The sequence below is a fragment of the Onychomys torridus genome, chromosome X, assembly GCF_903995425.1.
Source record: "Onychomys torridus chromosome X, mOncTor1.1, whole genome shotgun sequence".
Taxonomy (NCBI): Eukaryota; Metazoa; Chordata; class Mammalia; order Rodentia; family Cricetidae; genus Onychomys; species Onychomys torridus.
Window position 1 is genome coordinate 118033992 of NC_050466.1, and position 21963 is coordinate 118055954.

General features: G+C 43.6%; 1 protein-coding gene across 1 annotated transcript in view; it reads left to right on the forward strand.

Moving 5' to 3' along the window:
* Nucleotides 1–21963, forward strand: part of LOC118574784 (protein sel-1 homolog 2-like) — an 83288-nt gene that overhangs the window by 43439 nt on the left and 17886 nt on the right. Inside the window, 6 exon segments of the mRNA XM_036175663.1 lie at nucleotides 4279–4325; nucleotides 4748–4807; nucleotides 4894–4979; nucleotides 6724–6865; nucleotides 16719–16787; nucleotides 18382–18459. Of these exon segments, the coding sequence (XP_036031556.1) occupies nucleotides 4279–4325; nucleotides 4748–4807; nucleotides 4894–4979; nucleotides 6724–6865; nucleotides 16719–16787; nucleotides 18382–18459 (482 nt within the window).

A 21963-nucleotide genomic window follows, 5' to 3' on the forward strand; every position in this document is an offset into this window, starting at 1 on the left:
CTGCCTATTCCTGTTCTCATGTGGTCTTCATTTATCATGGTCTGTTATTTCTCATTCTCCCTTTCTGTTCTTGATCCAGCTGGGATCTCCTGCTCCCCTAAGCTTTCTTTCCCTCAAATCTTGCCCTTCATTACTCCCACTGTCATCCAGGTTGTTCATGTAGATCTCATCCATTTCTCTGTCATTGGGCGATCCCTGGATCTTTCCTAGGGTCCTGTTTTCTAGGTAGTCTCCCTGGAGTTATGTAGCAGTCTAGTTATCTTTGTTTTACATCTAGTATCCTCCTATGAGTGAGTACACACCATGTTTGTCCTTCTGAGTCTGGGTTACCTCACTCAGGATGATTTTTTCTAGATGTATCCATTTGCCTGCAAACCTCATGATGTCATTGTTTTTCTCTGCTGAGTAGTACTCCATTGTGAATTTGAAGGGTTGAAGGGATTCCTGGAAAGATTACAGTCATTAGCACCAGGTAATGGCTGAAAACATCATCTCTAGTATCAATCTAATAATCACTCTGATGATTTCAGGCTTCTGTTGGGTGTTTTTGATGTTAATGGCTTTGTATTGTGTATCTGACTTACTCATTACAATTGATTCACACTTTGCTTTCACATGTAGTTTGAGCCAAAAGTAATGATCACAAATGTTTTCTAGCTTTGTATGGTAATTAGAGGGAAATTGCTTAATCTTCTTCCTCCTTTAATAATTTCTTAGAAAATGCAAACAGAGAGATGTTTGATTTTTAAATTGTTACTGCAGACCCCAAGTGATTTACTTTAAAATACGGTAAAATATCCATTACGCTAAAGCCTGCACAGTAAATCCCAGACATTTACCCGTGTTGAATGCCATAAGCAAACCAGCGGAATTCAGAATCGAGTCTTATGAGAAGCCAGCATGCAGAATATGACCTTCAAAACTTCTAGAGAGTCACAGATGTCACCACTCTTCTCTCAGCTCACAAAATATTTCTTTTCTTTGGTTAAGATTTAATCATTTTATGATCTACCTAGTTTTATCTTATCCTTATCCCAAAAAGAAAAGACAAACACCACTAAAAGTGGATGGTGATGAAGTTGTTAGATGGCAATGCCCACCCAAGCATAAAGGAAAGGGCAGTCCTCGTCACAGTCCACCCAGTGACAGCCCTTAAGGCCTTTCAGCTTCCTCCATTGTCCTGGAATGCTGTAAGAAGCATAAAAATAATAAAAACGGGTTGACTGCAGAGCCTGTCATTCATTGTCATTATTCCACTAAAGAGGGAGGAAGCATGACCCTGGTTTGATTACCCAAGGGTGATACCATCGTGATCTAGTCCTTTCATTTTCAGTGAGCTTTGTATAGAGAACTGCCCCTTCCCTGTTGCAGAGTAGAAATTTAATACCAGTTTACTTCAAAACTTCACCAGTTTACACAGTTTCCTGAAGGATAGACTAACATGTTTGCTGAGCTCGGCCCAAAATGATGCACTCTGTAGAGAGTCTTCAATATAAGCCCAAATGACACCTTCTCTTTAAAGTTGGTATGTTTGTTTACTGTCAAAGTTTCTGCATAATTGAACTAGATTCCAAACTGAGCAGAATCAGGAATTGCCAGGAGTTGAAGGAAAATTTTTAAATCTAAAAGTGGCTAGTGGCATCTTTTAAAAGAGCCAGTGTAACCATTTCAAGTACACATTCCAAGGTGCAGAGGAGTCCCAGGGCTTTCCCCTTGCAATGAGTGTGCAAGGCGCAGCTTCTTTAAGAGGAGGCTAAGAAGAATGTGAAGATTTTTCAGAGTAGGGCCTTTGATCAGTGTGCAGAGTATGTAAAGGACAGAAGTTACACTAATGTATTAGGAAGGGAAAACATAACTCCTAGAGTCCAATTTCCTAATCACAAAAGCAACACAGGACTCGGGTTATGGCTCAGTTTGGAAAGTGCTTGCTCTGTAAAGATGAGGATCTGGGTTCTAAGCTCAGAACCCCTTTAAAGATGGGGGGATGACATGAACTTCTAATTCCTACACTAGGGAGGTAAAGACAGACAGATGAGCCCTGTAGCTTGCTGGCCAGCCACACCAGTGTAACTTGACCTATTGAGTTCTGGGCCAGTTAAGGGGTCCTGCCTCAACAAAATAAACAAAAAGAAGTGGATGATACCTGAGGAACTCCTGAGATTATACTCTGGCCTACACACACACACACACACACACACACACAAATAAATGAAAAGTAACAGGGTTCTTTATCCTTGAAAATGTAATACAATTACTCATTTCCTGGGGTAATTGAATTATTGAAGCTTGATGAACATGCTTGACATTTGACAGCATCCTTATAAACTCTGTGACATATAAATGCAAGTTTGGTAATGGTAGATGGGGGTGATAATGATGGCAGATGAAGAAGAAACAGGAAAAAATAAGCCTGGAGACTACAGAAGTGGCCCAAAAAGAACTGAGAAGGGTTGATAGACAGCTGCTGGAAGAAATGAATGTCAAAGAGCCAATAAGAAATTGAAAATATCACAAGTTGAAGTGCACTTAGCCCATGTCACCTTCCAAACACTATAACTTACCAACACAAACATCACAGAGTGGTCCACCCTTGTGATCACATCTGACCAGGAACTGCAGCTTGCTGCTTCTGCCCTATGTCCTAGGAGTATAGTATGCCATGCCACTAGCCTAGGAAATAACAAAATCCAGATTTGAAACACAGTTTCTATAGAGCACATATTGCTTTCACACCATCGCAAATGTGGGAAATCATAGGTCCAACCATCTGGGAGCTGCCTATGTGGGCTTTGAATCCCATTTTTCGCTTGGTGCGTCACACTGATGTACTGATTTAACTTGTTTCTGTGGTTTCTATAAAAGCTTTTTGGATGGCATACTGTGTTGGATGTAGGCAGGGGCTTCCAATATTTCCATCTTGCCACTCTTTATTCAGTATATTTTTATTTAAGTATTTTATTATGTCAATTATATTTTATTTTTAAAATATGAATAAAATACTTAAATTAGGGATGGGGAAATAGCTCAGTAGTAGAGCATTGCCCTGCACATATATATGAGGTCCTGGGCTCAATCACTACATCACAAAAAGTAAAAAGGAGAGAAAGCTTAAAGAAAGCTTATATTTGTGGGAGACCACAGAGGCTCACTAGTAAGACTGTACTCAAAGTAGAGAATCTGAGCTTGCTTTACCCAGCAAGGCTACATAATGGGATGATTTGGCCACAGGTGTGGCTACCAGGTGTTTTAAAGGGTCTACAATTGGCTATATGTTGTGCTCTGATCTTGAATTGGGGTGGTCTTTGCCTCAACCCTTGGAATTATATAAAAAGCCCTTTGGAATAAACCTCAAGGCCACAGGGTTATTGACCCAGGGCCTTCTGGAAGCTGCCCTGTGTCTGTCTTTTTTATTGTCTGTTTCTATCTTTCTATCATTTCCTCATTCCCCTTTCCTCTCCAGAAGAACTCTTAGACAGGTCAGAGCTGGACTCTGGAAGACTCCAACACATATCAAAGGAAAATTTTATTTACAACAAAGGAAAACATACATCAACCACAAGTTTATAATATTTTCTAGTTCGCTTGCTTTTTTTTATGAGACAAAGTCTTTCTGTGTGTCCTAGGATAGCCTAGATGCCATGATCCTCCTTCCTCAGCCTCCTGGGATTACAGATGTGTACCACCATGCCTGACTTTAATACTTTATTTTTATATCTTATTCTAAAGTACAACAAGAATTATCAAAGCTTCACATATTATATAATCCTCCCAATAAAAGCACTTTTTGTATTATAAATAACAGTATAAATTATTATAAAAAATATGTGTGTAGCTGGGTGGTGGTGGTGTATGCCTTTAATCCCAGCACTCAGGAGGCAGAGCCAGGTGGATCTCTGTGAGTTCAAGGCCAGCCTGGTCTACCAAGTGAGTTCAAGGAAAGGTGCAAAGCTACATAGAGAGACCCTGTCTAGAAAAAAACCCAAAAAAATATATGTGTAAGATATCCATTATCAATATAGATAAAAATTATGGAGTTAGATGGTTAAGAGCACTTGTTGCTCTTGCAGTGAACTCACATAGTGGTTCCCAGCCATCTATAACTCCAGCCCCAGGGAATCCAGTGCCCCGTTTTTGACCTCTGAGGGCACTAGGTGCACAGAGATACATGCAGGCAAAGCACTCACACACATTAAACAAATTTAAAAAATAAATATGTAGATAAAAATGATGAAACAAATTGACTCAGTTTTGTGTTTTCTTATGCCCTTTAGGCACAAGGATTTTTATCTTCTTATGGAATAGGAATGGAATATGATCAAGCCAAGGTAAAGTCAACTCTTTTTTTCTGGAACAAAATTTACTTATTTAAAAGGAACATTGAGTAGAATTTATTCTTAGAGAGGCTCATTTTACTGTTGTATTAAAAGTACCCATTCATCAGAGAAATTTAGTAATCTGCCACAAATTTTTTGAAGTCTCATACATCAGGTTCTTTACTGAAGGTAGATACTATCTACTTCATAGAATTTAAGATGATAAAATGAAATGCCATATGGCATGCCTTTAACACAGACTCTATACCCTGGTAACCCCCAATAAATGGAAACCATATTAACAGAAAAGATTGAAACTTGGGGTTTATTTTGAAATGGTTTTCAGTTCATTACTGGGGTAGAAATGAAAAAACAGTGCTTGACTTGAGTTCCAAATTGAGGAAACCAATATAATTGTATTTCTTGTACCTTAGGCACTGATATATTATACCTTTGGAAGTGCTGGAGGAAGCATGATGTTCCAGATGATTCTGGTTTGTAAATATTCTTAGACCAAAGTAGATGTATTGTAACTATAGCATTATACAAATACTAACACATATTTATGCTTGTGTTTTAGGGGTACAGATATTTGTCAGGAATCAATGTTCTACAAAATTGTGAAGTTGCCCTAAATCATTACAAGAAAGTGGCAGATTATAGTGAGTAATTCTCATAAGATTTTGGAGGGGGGCAGTTGTTGGTTGGATGGTTGGGTTTTTTTGTTTGTTTGTTTGGTTTTGAGACAAGGTCTCATTGTATATATCCTTGGCTGACCTGGAATTCCCTATGTAGGACTAGGCTGGACTCTAACTCATAGAAATCCACCTGCCTCTTTCTCCCAAGAGCTGTGCACCACTATGCCTTGCTATAATATTTGCTTCTTAAACATAAATACTGAGTGAACTCCCCTAATTCTAACCTATATAATGTTGGATAGTTCGTTAAAAAGTTCCTAGTGGGGGTATGGTGGTATGGGCCTGCATCTTAGTGTTTCTATTGCTGTGAGGAGACACCATGACCACCTCAACTCTTATACAGGAAGACATTTAATTGGAGCTGGCTTACAGTTTTAGAGGTTTAGTCCAATACCATCATGGTAAGCAGTGTGGCAGCATGCAGGCAGGCATGGTGCTGAGAGTTCTAAATTTTTAGTTTGTTTTTGGTTTTTGTTTTCAGTTTTGTTTTTTTCGAGACAGGGTTTCTCTGTGTAGTTTTGGTGCCTTTCCTAGATCTTGCTCTGTAGACCAGGCTGGCCTCGAACTTACAGACATACGCCTAGCTCTGCCTCCTGAGTGCTGGGATTAAAGGCATGTGCCACCACCCCCCACCCCCAACTGAGTTTTATATCTTGATCCACAAGCAGCAGAAGGAGTCTCTGTGTCCACACTAGGTGTAGCTTGAGCACAAAGCCAGCCCCCACAGTGAGACGTTTCCTCCAACAAGGCTATATTAGCTCCAACAAGAGACCATTTTCCTTTAAACCATCACAACCTGTAAACTCTGTATCTGGTCACAGAACGGTCACTTCAAGTTTGAGACTAGCCAGAGCTATATAAAGAGACCCTGTCTCAAAAAAATAAAGAAGTGAGAAAGAAATTCTAATGAAACAAATAGAAGACACACACACAGGAGGGATCGCTCCATGGTTCAGCCATTGTTCTACCACACAATTCTTGACTACAGAAATAAAGTGTGGGGTAGTTTGTGTTCCCAGAGGCTCTTCAGAGTTGTATGTCACATTCCATCTTGTAACGCCACTCAGAGAGATTACATACAGTTCTAAATGAAGGTTTTCCTAGAAGTGGATTGAATCCATTAGGTTAACTTCTGTATTTACAATAACATCTAAACATGTATCTTAGACACCTGGGGGCAAGGAGTTTTGAAAAAAAAAAACTGTTGAATTTCAGATGCTATTTATGATAAGATCATTTTTCATATGCTTAATGATAATAGAATTGCTATGTATATATTTCAACCATACACTTTGTTAGAGATATTCAAGCAAATGTATCTTTGTATTTATTCTCAGATAGTCAATAGGGAATAATTGAGTAGACCTTATTCTTACTTTGCAATGCCCATCCTGGAAAAAGTTAGCACATGGGGATCAATGGGTGTCCCTTTAAAACCTCTGCTGAATTCCCTCACCCATATCCTCATAAGAGTCTATGCTTATAATATTATATGAGTTTCAAAGGCAAGTACAGACTTTTCCCACAGTCTTTAACATCCAAATAAACAAAACCCAGCAAGTCCCTACTTCCTATGGCTCTTCCCTGTCAGCCGTCCAGATTCCTGCACAACCTAGGTAGAAAGAGTCTAACCATGTTTCCCCAAGCTAACTGTTACTTATTGCAGGCCAGGTGTTCCATTTTCTGGAATGTTTCTATTCACAGTTGCCAAGAAATTGGAAAAAAAGTGAAGGAATTCCAGAGGAAAAAGTGAGACTAACTGAAAGACCTAAAAATCTGAGCTCCAACAGTGAGATTTTGGATTGGGACATATACCAGTACAATGAGTACTTGGCAGAAAGAGATGTTCAGATATAAGTAATGGACACAGAAAAGACCACTGTCTCAGAACATTACAGTTACCTGAGAGCTGGCTCCGTCTGAGGGCCAGGGGGATCAAAAATGACCAGCTTTGCAAGAGAAGGGGGGAGGGAATACCCCCTCTTCTCCAAACCACTTCTGTATTGTCACATTGCTAACTCCAGTTTTTTTGGGAGGGGCTTATTCAAGCCATGACAGTGAAGAGAGTCAGGGCAGTGGAGAAGAGAAAGCCATAACAAAGAGAAGAGACAGGGCAGTGGATTAGAGGAATCCATGACAGAGAGGAAAATGAGGGCAGTGGAGTAGTAGAAGCCAGGAAAGTGAGATGAGTCAGGGTAGTGGAGTAGAGGAAGCCAGGAAAGTGAGGAGAGTCAGGGCAGTGGACTATAGAAAGCCATGACAGTGATAAGAGTCATAGCAGCAGAGTGGTGTAATCCATGACAGTGAAGAGAGTCACGGCACTCGAGTAGAGGAAGCCATGACAGTGAAGAGAGTCAGGGCAGTGGAGTAGAGGAAGCCATGACAGTGAAGAGAGTCAGGGCAGTGGAGTAGAGGAAGCCACGACAGTGAAGAGAGACAGGGCAGTGGAGTAGAGGAAGCCATACAGTGAGGAGAGTCAGGGCCGTGGAGTAGAGGAAGCCACGACAGTGAGGAAAGTCAGGGCAGTGGAGTAGAGGAAGCCATTACAGTGAAGATAATAAGGGCAGTGGAATAAAGGAAGCCATTAACAGTGAAGAGAGATGGGGCAGTGGACAACAGGAAACCTTACAGTGAAGAGAGTAAGGGAAGTGGACTAGGGGAAGCCATTACAGTGAAGAGAGTCACGGCACTCGAGTAGAGGAAGCCACGACAGTGAAGAGAGACAGGGCAGTGGAGTAGAGGAAGCCATACAGTGAGGAGAGTCAGGGCCGTGGAGTAGAGGAAGCCACGACAGTGAGGAAAGTCAGGGCAGTGGAGTAGAGGAAGCCATGACAGTGAAGAGAGACAGGGCAGTGGAGTAGAGGAAGCCATGACAGTGAGGAGAGTCAGGGCCGTGGAGTAGAGGAAGCCATGACAGTGAAGAGAGTCAGGTCAGTGGAGTACAGGAAGCCACGGCATTGAAGAGAGTCAGGGCAGTGGAGTACAAGAATCAGGAGAGTGAAGAGAGGCAGGGCATGGAGTAGTGGAAAACTCGACAGTGAGGAGAGTCAGGGCAGTGGAGTAGAGGAAGCCATGACAGTGAAGAGAGTCAGGTCAGTGGAGTACAGGAAGCCACGGCATTGAAGAGAGTCAGGGCAGTGGAGTACAAGAATCAGGAGAGTGAAGAGAGGCAGGGCATGGAGTAGTGGAAAACTCGACAGTGAGGAGAGTCAGGGCAGTGGAGTAGAGGAAGCCATGACAGTGAAGAGAGACTGGGCAGTGGAGTAGAGGAAGCCATGACAGTGTGGGCAGTCAGGGCAGTGGAGTTGAGGAAGCCATGACAGTGATGGGAGTCAGGGCAGTGGAGTAGAGGAAGCCCTGACAGTGTGGGCAGTCAGGGCAGTGAACTATAGAAAGCCATGACAGTGAAGAGAGTCAGGGCAGTGGCGTAGAGGAAGCCATGACAGTGAGGAGAGTCAGGGCAGTGGAGTAGAGGAAGCCATGACAGTGAAGAGAGACAGGGCAGTGGAGTAGAGGAAGCCATGACAGTGTGGGCAGTCAGGGCAGTGGAGTTGAGGAAGCCATGACAGTGAAGGGAGTCAGGGCAGTGGAGTAGAGGAAGCCCTGACAGTGTGGGCAGTCAGGGCACTGGACTATAGAAAGCCATGACAGTGAAGAGAGTCAGGGCAGTGGCATAGAGGAAGCCATGACAGTGAGGAGAGTCAGTGCAGTAGAGTAGAGGAAGCCATGACAGTGAAGAGAGACAGGGCAGTGGAGTAGAGGAAGCCATGACAGTGTGGGCAGTCAGGGCAGTGGAGTAGAGGAAGCCATGATAGTGAGGAGAGTGAGGGCAGTGGAGTAGAGGAATCTTTGACAGTGAAGAGAGTAAGGACAGTGGATTAGAAGAATCCATGACAGTGAGCAGAGTCAGGGCAGTGGAGGAGTAGAAGCAAGGAAAGTGCGGAGAGTCAGCCCAGTGGAGCAGAGGAGAACATGGCAGTGAAGAGAGTCAGGGCAGTGGAGTAGAGGAAGCCATACAGTGAGGAGAGTCAGGGCAGTGGAGTAGAGGAAGCCATGACAGTGAGCAGAGTCAGGGCAGTGGAGGAGTAGAAGCAAGGAAAGTGCGGAGAGTCAGCCCAGTGGAGCAGAGGAGAACATGGCAGTGAAGAGAGTCAGGGCAGTGGAGTAGAGAAAGCCTGACAGTGAAAAGCGTCAGGGCAATGGAGTAGAAGAAGTCATGACAGTGAGGAGAGTCAGGGCAGTGGAGTAGAGGAAGCCATGACAGTGAGGAGAGTCAGGGCAGTGGAGTAGAGGAAGTCATGACAGTGAGGAGAGTCAGGGCAGTGGAGTAGAGGAAGCCATGACAGTGTGGGCAGTCAGGGCAGTGGAGTTGAGGAAGCCATGACAGTGAAGGGAGTCAGGGCAGTGGAGTAGAGGAAGCCCTGACAGTGTGGGCAGTCAGGGCACTGGACTATAGAAAGCCATGACAGTGAAGAGAGTCAGGGCAGTGGCATAGAGGAAGCCATGACAGTGAGGAGAGTCAGTGCAGTAGAGTAGAGGAAGCCATGACAGTGAAGAGAGACAGGGCAGTGGAGTAGAGGAAGCCATAACAGTGCGGGCAGTCAGGGCAGTGGAGTAGAGGAAGCCATGATAGTGAGGAGAGTGAGGGCAGTGGAGTAGAGGAAGCCTGACAGTGAAAAGCGTCAGGGCAATGGAGTAGAAGAAGTCATGACAGTGAGGAGAGTCAGGGCAGTGGAGTAGAGGAAGCCATGACAGTGAGGAGAGTCAGGGCAGTGGAGTAGAGGAAGCCATGACAGTGAGGAGAGACAGGGCAGTGGAGTAGAGGAAGCCATGACAGTGAGCAGAGTCAGGGCAGTGGAGGAGTAGAAGCAAGGAAAGTGCGGAGAGTCAGGGCAGTGGAGCAGAGGAGAACATGGCAGTGAAGGGAGTCAGGGCAGTGGAGTAGAGAAAGCCTGACAGTGAAAAGTGTCAGGGCAATGGAGTAGAAGAAGTCATGACAGTGAGGAGAGTCAGGGCAGTGGAGTAGAAGAAGTCATGACAGTGAGCAGAGTCAGGGCAGTGGAGTAGAGGAAGCCATACAGTGAGGAGAGTCAGGGCAGTGGAGTAGAGGAAGCCATGACAGTGAGGAGAGTCAGGGCAGTGGAGTAGAGGAAGCCATGACAGTGAGGAGAGACAGGGCAGTGGAGTAGAGGAAGCCATACAGTGAGGAGAGTCAGGGCAGTGGAGTAGAGGAAGCCATGACAGTGAGGAAAGACAGGGCAGTGGAGTAGAGGAAGCCATGATAGTGAGGAGAGTCAGGGCAGTGGAGTAGAGGAAGCCATGACAGTGAGGAGAGACAGGGCAGTGGAGTAGAGGAAGCCATGACAGTGAGAAGAGTCAGGGCAGTGGAGTACAGGAATCAGGAGAGTGAAGAGAGGCAGGGCATGGAGTAGTGGAAAACACGACAGTGAGGACAGTCAGGGCAGTGGAGTAGAGGAAGCCATGACACTGAGGAGAGTCAGGGCAGTGGAGTAGAGGAAGCCATGACAGTGAAGAGAGACTGGGCAGTGGAGTAGAGGAAGCCATGACAGTGATGGGAGTCAGGGCAGTGGAGTAGAGGAAGCCATACAGTGAGGAGAGTCAGGGCAGTGGAGTAGAGGAAGCCATGACAGTGAAGAGAGACTGGGCAGTGGAGTAGAGGAAGCCATGACAGTGTGGGCAGTCAGGGCAGTGGAGTTGAGGAAGCCATGACAGTGATGGGAGTCAGGGCAGTGGAGTAGAGGAAGCCATGACAGTGTGGGCAGTCAGGGCAGTGGACTATAGAAAGCCATGACAGTGAAGGGAGTCAGGGCAGTGGCGTAGAGGAAGCCATGACAGTGAGGAGAGACAGGGCAGTAGAGTAGAGGAAGCCATGACAGTGAAGAGAGACAGGGCAGTGGAGTAGAGGAAGCCATGACAGTGAGCAGAGTCAGGGCAGTGGAGGAGTAGAAGCAAGGAAAGTGCGGAGAGTCAGCCCAGTGGAGCAGAGGAGAACATGGCAGTGAAGAGAGTCAGGGCAGTGGAGTAGAGAAAGCCTGACAGTGAAAAGCGTCAGGGCAATGGAGTAGAAGAAGTCATGACAGTGAGGAGAGTCAGGGCAGTGGAGTAGAGGAAGCCATGACAGTGAGGAGAGTCAGGGCAGTGGAGTAGAGGAAGCCATACAGTGAGGAGAGTCAGGGCAGTGGAGTAGAGGAAGCCATACAGTGAGGAGAGTCAGGGCAGTGGAGTAGAGGAAGCCATGACAGTGTGGTCAGTCAGGGCAGTGGACTATAGAAAGCCATGACAGTGACAAGAGTAAGGGCAGTGGAGTTGAGGAAGCCATGACAGTGAACAGTGTCAGAGCAATGGAGTAGAGGAAGACATGACATTGAGGAGATTCAGGGCAGTGGATTGGAGAAAGCCAAGACATTGAAGAGAGTAAGGGCCGTGGACTAGAGGAAGCCATGACAGTGAAGCGAGTCAGGCCAGTGCAGTAGAATCCATGACAGTGAATAGTGTCAACGCAGTGGAGTAGAGGAAGCCATGACAGTGAAGAGAGTCAGGGCAGTGGAGTAGAGGAATCATGACAGTGAAGAGAGTCAGGGCAGTGGAGTAGAGAAAGCCATGACAGTGAGGAGAGTCAGAACAGTGGATTAAAGGAAGCCATGACAGTGAGGAGAGACAGGGCAGTGGAGTAGAGGAAACCATGACAGTGAACATAGGGCAGTGGAGTACAGGAATCAGGAGAGTGAAGAGAGTCAGGGCATGTAGTAGTGGAAAACACCACAGTGAGGACAGTCAGGGCAGTGGAGCAGAGGAAGCCTGACAGTGAAGAGAGTCAGGGCAGTGGCGTAGAAGAAGCCATGACAGTGAATCGTGACAGAGCAGTGGATTAGAGGAAGCCATGACAGTGAGGAGAGTCAGGGCAGTGATTAGGGAAAGCAATGACAGTGAAGAGAATCACAGCAAAGGAGTAGAGCAAGCCATGACAGTGACAAGAGTAAGGGCAGTGGAGTACAAGAAGCCATGACAGTGAACAGTGTCAGAGCAATGGAGTAGAGGAAGACATGACATTGAGGAGATTCAGGGCAGTGGATTGGAGAAAGCCAAGACATTGAAGAGAGTAAGGGCCGTGGACTAGAGGAAGCCATGACAGTGAAGCGAGTCAGGCCAGTGCAGTAGAATCCATGACAGTGAATAGTGTCAACGCAGTGGAGTAGAGGAAGCCATGACAGTGAAGAGAGTCAGGGCAGTGGAGTAGAGGAATCATGACAGTGAAGAGAGTCAGGGCAGTGGAGTAGAGGAATCATGACAGTGAAGAGAGACAAAGCAGCAGAGTAGAGGAAGCCATGACAGTGAAGAGAGTCAGGGCAGTGGAGTAGAGGAAGCCATGACAGTGAAGAGAGTGAGGACAGTGGAGTAGAGGAAGCCATGACAGTGAGGAGATTCAGGGCAGTGGAGTAGAGGAAGTCATGACAGTGAGGAGAGTCAGGGCAGTGGAGTAGAGGAATCATGACAGTGAAGAGAGTCAGGGCAGTGGAGTAGAGGAATCATGACAGTGAAGAGAGACAAAGCAGCAGAGTAGAGCAATCCATGACAGTGAAGAGAGACACACTAGTGGAGAAGTGCAAGCCATGACAGTGAAGAGAGTGAGGACAGTGGAGTAGAGGAAGCCATGACAGTGAGGAGATTCAGGGCAGTGGAGTAGAGGAAGCCTGGTAAGTGAGGAAATTCAGGGCAGTGGAGTAGAGGAAGCCATGACAGTGAGGAGAGTCAGGGCAGTGGAGTAGTAGAAGCCAGGAAAGTGAGGTGAGTCAGGGCAGTGGAGTAGAGGAAGCCAGGAAAGTGAGGAGAGTCAGGGCAGTGAGGTAGACGAAGATTGACAGTGAAGCAATCAGGGCAGTGGAGTAGAGGAAGGCATGACAGTGAGGAAAGTCAGGGCAGTGGAGTAGAGGAAGCCATGACAGTGAGGAGAGTCAGGGCAGTGGAGCAGAAGAATCCATGAGAGTGAAGAGAGTGAGGGAAGTGGAGTAGAAGAAGCCATGACAATTAAGAGATTCATTCCAGTGGAGTACAGGAAATCATGATAGTGACGATAATCTTTGCAGTGGAGTTGAGGAAGCCTGGCAGTGAGGAGAGTCAGGACAGTGGATTAGAGGAAGCCATGACAGTGAACATAGTCAGGGCAGTGGAGTAGAGAAAGCCTGGCAGTGAAGAGAGTCAGGGCAGTGGAGTAGAGGTAGCCTGACTGTGGAGTAGAATCAGTCCTATCACTTAGTGCTATATGAGAAGCTGCCAAATCTCCTAAACTTTATGGGATCTTATTGTTCCCAAGGGTTGGGTACTTCAGGACTTGCTTCTGAGTATATTATATCCTTTTTAAAGTTCAAATTATCTTTTTCCCAGAATTAACCTTTTTTCCCAGAACTTTCTACTGCAAACTAATTGAGAGCCAAATTACTAAAATGGGGTTTGAATTTATTTTAGGACCATAATACTTGTCCAAGATATCTCATAATGTTTAAAGTCCATGTCCCTTGTTTTAAAGATTCATAAATATTCATTCGCTGATTTTAAAAATATTTTATGCATGCTTAGTATATGAAGACACTATGCTCAGTACAGAGGATCCAACATTGAAGGAGACAAACAGATAAATTGGTAGGGGAATGACATTATAGGGACAGACCAGAATACTGGGAGAACACAGAGGAGGAGAATTTAAATGAGGAAATCAAACCTAGGGATAATGTGACTTGCACAGCGGACACCCTTATTTTGGTGTATGCTTAGCTCTGGCCTACAGAGTCTATGACAAGACCAACCTGAATGTACCTAGTCTCACCAGGTCTCAGAACCCAAGCAGGGCCAGGTCTGGTTAGTATTTGGATAGGACAAGCCTCTATACTAAAAGCCCTTTTTCAAAACCTGTGTGGTTTTTTAATTTTGCAAATCACACATAGTTTTAATTTTCTCCTATCTAACACTTAGATTAGTCCAGAAATTTTTAGTTTCAAGATTTCCCAATGATTGTAAATATCTAATGATGTTTATTTTCTAAAATTAAATCCTTAGTTCAGTAGTCAAAGCCTCCATTTACTTTTACAAGCCCTAGATTTGGGGTATTCTGTTCTGGCCACACTGAAACAATGATGATTTCTTAGGCAGTTTAGACATTCCAAAAGGAATGAAGACTCTCTTTCTCTTGACACTCCTCTGGTTTCCAACTGCCTCAATATAGTGAGGCTTCTATCACTTTAGTCTTCCCCTTTATTCCATGAAGACAGAGTTCCAAGGACATAGAAAATGTATTCAGTTCTCTTATGGAATATATAGACTGAGTGCATGACTTCAGATGTCATTAAACAGGACCATATATTAACAGTACCTTCCTTATAATGATAATATGAGAACTTAGGAAGAGAAGCTATATAAACACTTGTTAGGAAACAGTACAACCTATATTCTTCTTCCATTCTCTACCCATCTAATTATTTGGGGGCATTCCTTTTATCTCACCTACTCAGTGCTATTAACATATGTTCATTTTTTTTTCTCAGCATCATTGTCAGGTAGCAAATGTAGGAACCATGTTTTATTTAAAATAATTTTATTTATTCTTTGATACACTCACACATGTATTCAATATATCTTCAACATATCTACTTCACACCCCACTTACTCTTCCAGACCCCTTCCCCTAATACTTCCCTCTCTCGCCTCACATTCTCTTCATATATACATATATAGAGATAGTTATAAATTCTTCTATGTATAAATAACACTAAGTCCAGTTAGTGCCACCTACATTCACATGGTTGTGGAGCCATCCACTGGGATATTAGCAACTTCCCAGTGGCCAAACCCTCAAAGAAACTTAACTCTATACTCCCCAACACTTTAAACTATCAATAGCTCTTAAACCAGGAATAACGCCATATAAGGCTCTGTGCCATCCCATGCTGTAATGTTGACTGGCTTGATCTTATACAGTTCTTGTTCAGGTAACCACAGCTGCTGTGAATTCATAAGTGAAATAGTCATGTCATGTTAAGAAGACAGCATTTCACAGCTCTTCTCCCCATTCTTAAGGCTCACACATTCTTTCATTTCCTCTGCCATGGTGTACCTTGAGCCAGTGGTAGAGGGTGCGGGATAGGGAATGATAGAGATGTTCCATTTAGGGCTGAGCATTTAACAATGATTTATTCACATGCCTTTGGTAACCATGAGTCTCTGTACTGTTAACTCCCTGCAAAATGAAACTTCTATGGCCAAGGTTAACAGTAGCACTAATCTATAGGTATAGAAACATAACTATTTAGAAAATAGTTTGATAATATGGTCATTTAGCAAAATGAAGGAAGTAATATGTTCTCTCTTAGGGCCTATGACCTCTCTAGCTGTAGGCTTTTGGTCAAGTTAACGGTATCAGCCATGAATTTTCTTCTGTAGAGCTGGCCTTAAATCCAATCAGAAAGGTGTTGGTTACCCCCAACAGTCATGCCACTATTTCACCAATGAGAAAATCTTACTTGGTATTTTAATACTATAATATTCAGGGTCAACAATAGATCATCATTGATGTCTTTTTTCATCTGGTGCACCTTATAGCAATATGAAATCTAAGGGACCAGGATTTTGTTCATTTATGAATGACCTATAATACCTAATACACCAATAGGCATGTAGCAGATGTCAGTCAAATTCTCTAAAGTACAAATGGAGACTAAAAGAGATGATGCATTGAAGTCCAGCAAAGGTGCATCTGTACTTACATCCACAAGACTGACTTAGCAATATGGAAATAGCTCTCAAATAAAGTGGCAACATTTTTTGAGCCAATTTACATACAAAAGATTTGTCCATATTTCTTCCCTAAATATTTTCTTCTCTTTGTGAGGGAGAAGGTAATTGCACATTAATCTAGTTAAGACCTTGTAAAGAATAGACTCATTGAGTTCAAACAGATGAATTGTGTGTAAATGTGACAACAAAGAGTTGTTTTTAGGTCTCTTTCTTGTGGTTGGTCACTTTTATTACTCAGGAACTTTCTAGAAAGTCAAGATGAGGCCGAGAGAATGCAGCAGTAAGAGATAAGATTATTCTAGAATGTTTAATCTTATTATTTAGAGAAATCAGAGGCTTTGCTGTTCTCCTTCATTTTGATTCAAATAAATTGTCTTGAAGCTGACCTCTACACAAAGACATGGTCTCAGCAAGCAGCTGGATGTGTCTGGCCTTATTCTGCCTTATAAACATCAGGATTCTGCCAACTGTAGTACAAACTATCTCAAAATAAGTACATAGAAGCCTATTTTTCCAAATACTGAACTATTTAAATCTATAGCTGAGATTCATCTTTCACTATGAAGCCACATGCCTATCCAGCTTTTCCAAATGTGAGAAGAAAAAAAGTTGTACATTTAAACTATGTATATATGTATATATATATATATGTATGTATGTATATAAAATATATTTGCCCTGTTTTGAGAACACGCACACACACACACACACACACACACACACACACACACTCCCACTCTTCAGGTTTATAGTTGAAATAACACTTGGAAGAGTGCCTTAAACAAAGTGGTTATTTCATAGATACTTTTGAATGCATATTGAATGAATAAAATCTGGTTCAAAGAGCCAGTTTATAGAATGTGTTTGTGACTGGCAATAATACTGTTCCTTTTCTCTCCAGAAGGCACTATACTACCTTTTAAAGGCAGCAAAGGCTGGGAGCGCAAATGCCATGGCATTTATAGGAAAGGTACATTCTAGTTCATCAGTACTTGATATTTCCTTAAAAGCTTAGAAACACGGGGACTGGGAGATGTCTTGATTCATAAAGTGGCCTGCTGTCAAGCATAAAGACCTGGGCTTCAATCTCTACCACCCCCCCCAAAAAAAGATGCCTATCATGGTTATGCAGGTCTGTAACCTCAGTTCTGAATAGGTAGAGGCAGGCAGATCTTCAGAGCTCAGTGGCCAGCTAGTCTAGCTGAATCAGTGAGTCTCGGGCTTAGTGAGAGACCCTGCCTAAAAATGTAAGGTAGAAGGGCCAGTAAGATTGCTCAGCAGGTAAGACATCTGCTGGGAAATTCTGGTGATCTGAATTCAATCATCAGAAACCACGCGAAAGTGGAATAAAAGAATCAACTCAACAAAACTGTCCTGCTGTGGCATACATGCTAGCAATATGGCTGCCCCAACACACAAATGCACACATGCACATGCAAAATGTAGCCCTGACTGGCCTGAAGCTTGCTGCATAAACCAAGTGCTGGCCTCAGACTCACAGAGATCCATCTCCCTAAGCCCGTTGAGTGCTGAGATTAAAGGCATATACCACTACTTCTGGCAATAATAATAATAATAATAATAATAATAATAATAATAATAATAATAAATTATATAAAGTAGAGATCCATCAAGGAAGACATTCAATGTGATTTCTGGGCCTACACATGCATATCACTCATACACACACACACCCCTAAGAAATGGACTTGAGATGCAGTTTAGTGGCAAAGTGTTTTCCTAGTATGTACAAGGACCAATCAATCACTAGCACTGCAAATAAATAAATAAAACACACACATACACACAGATGCACATGCATGCACGTGTGCATGTACTCTAAGAATTGACTAGTGCAGCTAGTTGAATGCAGGGTAAGGTGTGAGCACACTTGAAGACCCCTTTTATACCAGCAGTTGAAGAGGCACTCAGCTGCAGCCAGTGGGTGGTACTCTTGAGATGACAGGAAGAAGACTATTAGAACCTCAGCCTTTATCTGAGGCACTCACAGAACCTTGCAATACACCTGGCCTGAACTTCTCTGCAGAGAGTAGCTATGAGGCCTAACATGTAACAGGCTAGATGTCATTAGAGACTGGTACAGACCCTGGAATGAGAAACAGTTCTACACCAACCAAAGTCAAAATCGGCCCTTATGCCTCCTGGGATGGGCTATTCTCTCCCATAAAGACACTGCCTTCTCCACTCCCCAGGCTGCTTTGGCTCCCTGTACCTGATTTGCATTAGTTACCATGGGAATGAGTACCCTGCTTCTAGAAATGCTACAGACTGTAATTTAGATGCAAGAAATATGAGAAAACATAAATAGGGTCCATTTGTCCTGGGGCAACATCACTCTAGTGTGTGTGTAGTAGGTGACATTGGTTTCTTCTGCTTTATTACTTGACATAAAACTAAGATAATGGGTACTACTTTAAAATGTATAATTCAGTGATATTTATTATACTCACAATGCTCTGGCAATCATTATTGCTATTTAGTTTTTAAATAAGTGCATCACTTTTAAATGATTTTCCTATTGATATCCTCTTTTTTATCCATAGATGTACTTAGAGGGAAATACTGCTGCACCACAAAATAATGCCACTGCCTTCAAATACTTCTCCATGGCGGCCAGCAAGGTACACTCTCAGCCCACCACCTTGAACATATAAGATAACTGGCTTCTATTTCAAGCAGACTGATGCCCAAGAATTGACTTCAAAATCCTAAGCCCCTATGATAAGTGTATAAAGTGAGGACATGACCACTCCAAGATCCGGTTGAGGGGAAAGTTTTTACTGTAGATATGAGGGAGAGTACAGCCAGAGGCATCTGGAAGAGTCCAGAGCAGACATGGAGGAGGGGAGAGCAAGCGAGCGAGCAAGGAGAACCTAGAAAGAGAGCAAAGACAGGAAGACAAAAGGAGATCAAGAGAGCAAGCATGTGGCCAGAATGGCAGGGTTATATGGGAATGAGAAGCTGTGGGGAGGGAAGCCCATGAGCTGGAGAAGTTTAGGGTAGGGGTGGGGTGAGAAGAGCTGGGAGGAGTCAGGGTGCCAGCATGGACTCTGTAACGGGTATTTGCAATAAACTGAGAGAACCTAATACACTCACTTTGGTATGCTATTAGGCACCACGGGTAGCCATTGGTCCAGAGTTTCTTTTGGACCTGACAATAAGCCTAAGAAAGGACTTTCGTGTCCTAGAGGAGTATATCATCAGCAATAAAGTACTGAGCTGGAGCATGGAGGGATATGGCCTGTCTTCTGTCTTTTGGTAAATGAAAAGGACAGTGACTCAGCCACCCTTGCTGGAGCCAGCAGGAAGCTAGACAGAAATGCAGCTTCCCTCTCCCCTGAGCAGTAGAGGAAGCCATGACTTGGGAACAGGAAATGTAGGGGTAGGAGTGGAGAGGACACACTAATCACTAACTGCAATAAGGTTAAGACAAATGCAGTCACCATCCAGCTTTCCTCGGGGACAGTTTATCTAAAGACTAGAGCCCCAGCAGCCCATGTGGAAGGATGTTGGGCCAGTGACCAAGGAAAGGCGATGAAGAACACGGATTCTCTGGCTTGAGCATCATTCCTTCAACTTTCTCCAAGTGTGGACATAAGTTATGTAACTTTTCTATCAGTAAGTACAGAATATAAGATTTGCCTGATGTTGTCCTATTACAAACCATGAAAGCATTGCCTGGCATATAACAGTTGCTGGACATTAACAGTTGTCTTTTGTAAGCTGGATCTAGTTAGGTAGAGTGAACCTCAAATCATATCCAAGGCAGAATAGCTTGCAGCTATGAGGGAATACAGAAAGGGTTTGACAGTTGACCCTCTGTATACCATATTCCATATGCATGTATTCAACTAATCACAAATCCAAAAATTGTAACGCAATGCGTACAGACATTTTCTTGCCGTTTCTTATTCTCTAAACAGTATAAAAACCATTTACATCACCTTGAGGTTGTATTTGTACTGGGAAGTTGGCTACACATATGTTTTGGTCATCCCGGAAAGTACTTTCCAAATCAGTAAATGTCACATCAAACCACCACAGACAATCAAATATTTTTTGTGGTTCATGATCATGCTAATCCATGTGAGATCTACCTCCCTTAAACCTTGTTACCATGTTGGCAAATGAAAATATAATTTTGGATTTGCTTTTAAAATGGCAAGAGCTGAGCAAGATTACTGTCCTGTGTGGTAACAGAGGGAGCAGAGAGCTAGCCAGCAGCTGCTGTCAAGGCAGGTCCCCTCTGGCTTGCTTCCCTCTCCCCTGTTCTACCACTTGTCCAAGTCAAGTCACCTCAGGTAGGACTCAGTAACAGAGCAAAGGATGGTTCCACCAAATCCAGCTTGGCACACCAGTGAGTTTACTGGCTTACCTATAGAGCATGGGCAAGGGTGACTTAGAGCAGTGGTTCTCAAGCTTCCTAATGACCCTTTAGTATACTTCCTCATGTTGTGCTGACCCCCAACCATAAAAGCATTTCATTGCTACTTCAAAACCGTAATTTTGCTACTGTTATGAATTGTAATGTAAATATCTGATATGCCAGTTGGCCTTAGGTGACCCGTGTGAAAGGGTTGTTCAACTCCCAAAAGGGGTCATGACTTAGAGGTTGAGACCCACTGACTTAGAGGAACATGGATGACCCTAGAGCAAGCTACCCCACTGGAAAACAGTGCAGCACAGACAATGGCTTCATCTAGCTGCATAAGCTATACACTCCAGGGAGACCCCAAACCACAAGATCTGCAAATGAAGCAGAATTCCATACATTAGAAAGAAGGGTGTCAAAGGAAACATCTGGAATCTCACGTAGAGTCTAATGACTCCCCTTTCTTCTATGACGAAACATCAATAGGCCCCATTGTGAGGGTCTCTTGCAAGCAGCCACAGCCATTCTGATGATGAAGGTAACAGCTGTCACACTCGGAGGGCAGCATCCTACAACGACTCCTTACATCACCAGCACAGAGCATGGAGAAGTCAGAGTGGGCCACTCCGTGCTAAGATTCTAAATAGGTGCTCTGGGCTCACCACCATTGAGTTACCAGTGAGAGAAAGAAAGTTTGCTCTGGCTGTTATAGTCCTTTCCCTTTGTCCTTCCTCTCTTTCCCTGCCCTCTCATTTTTTTTAACGTTTGAATGACGCTTCTTAGATAATAGACTCACTAGACTTTGCCACATCCATCACAATAGGTCTTATTGTTTCCAGAGCAGAGTAATGGTGACCACTAGAAACCACAGGCGGATGGAAGAGAAAAGAGAAAAAAGGGCTGGGATATAGCCCAGTTACAGAATGTTTGTGTGGTTCCAGACCTCAGGATTAATACCCAACACAAAACAAACGGGGGGGGGGGGCTTTTATGCCATGTAGTTAATATTGATGGAATATCCAAAGGATTTTTTCTTATAATATTCCTTCCTTTGAAATGCACATGCTCAAAGCTGGGATTCTTGAGATGGTATTTAAAATATGCCTTCTCTGCTTCTGTGCTCTTCCAAGATCACCGGGGCATGCTCTGGCTGCATCCACAGAACTAAATTTAGGTTGTTAGGAGACACTGGAGAGCTTTTTATCAGAATTTATCTTCCTGAGGAAAGTCTGTAAGCCTATAAAACAGATCTGATGAATGAAAGCCAAGTGGCCAAGCTCTGGCTTCTTACACAGCCACCAGAGGGCAAAAGACATGAGGAGTGAGAAGAAAAGATGGAACTCTCTATTGGAAAGTCACTGTGTGCGTGTGTGCGTGCATGCATGGATGCATGTGTATGCATCCCACAACATATGGAGATCAGAGAACCACTTTCAGGAAACTATGGCTTCCAAAGGTTCCAGGGCTATGACTCAGGTTGTTCTACTTGCACACCAAAGAGCTTTACCCTGAGCCATATGGCCTGTCATTTTAAGGCTCACCCTTCACCTAGTACTGATACACTAAATATCGATATACTAGAACATGTGCTCATGGAGCACTGCCTTCCCCATATTGAAAGCACCCCATTTTTAGAGTTCTAAGTATAAAAGAGAAAAAGAAATGGTAATTTAGCATCAGGCAGACATTTGTCATGTCATTAGCAGTTGAATTTGAATAAACATACACCACATAACAGAATATATGCAAATAA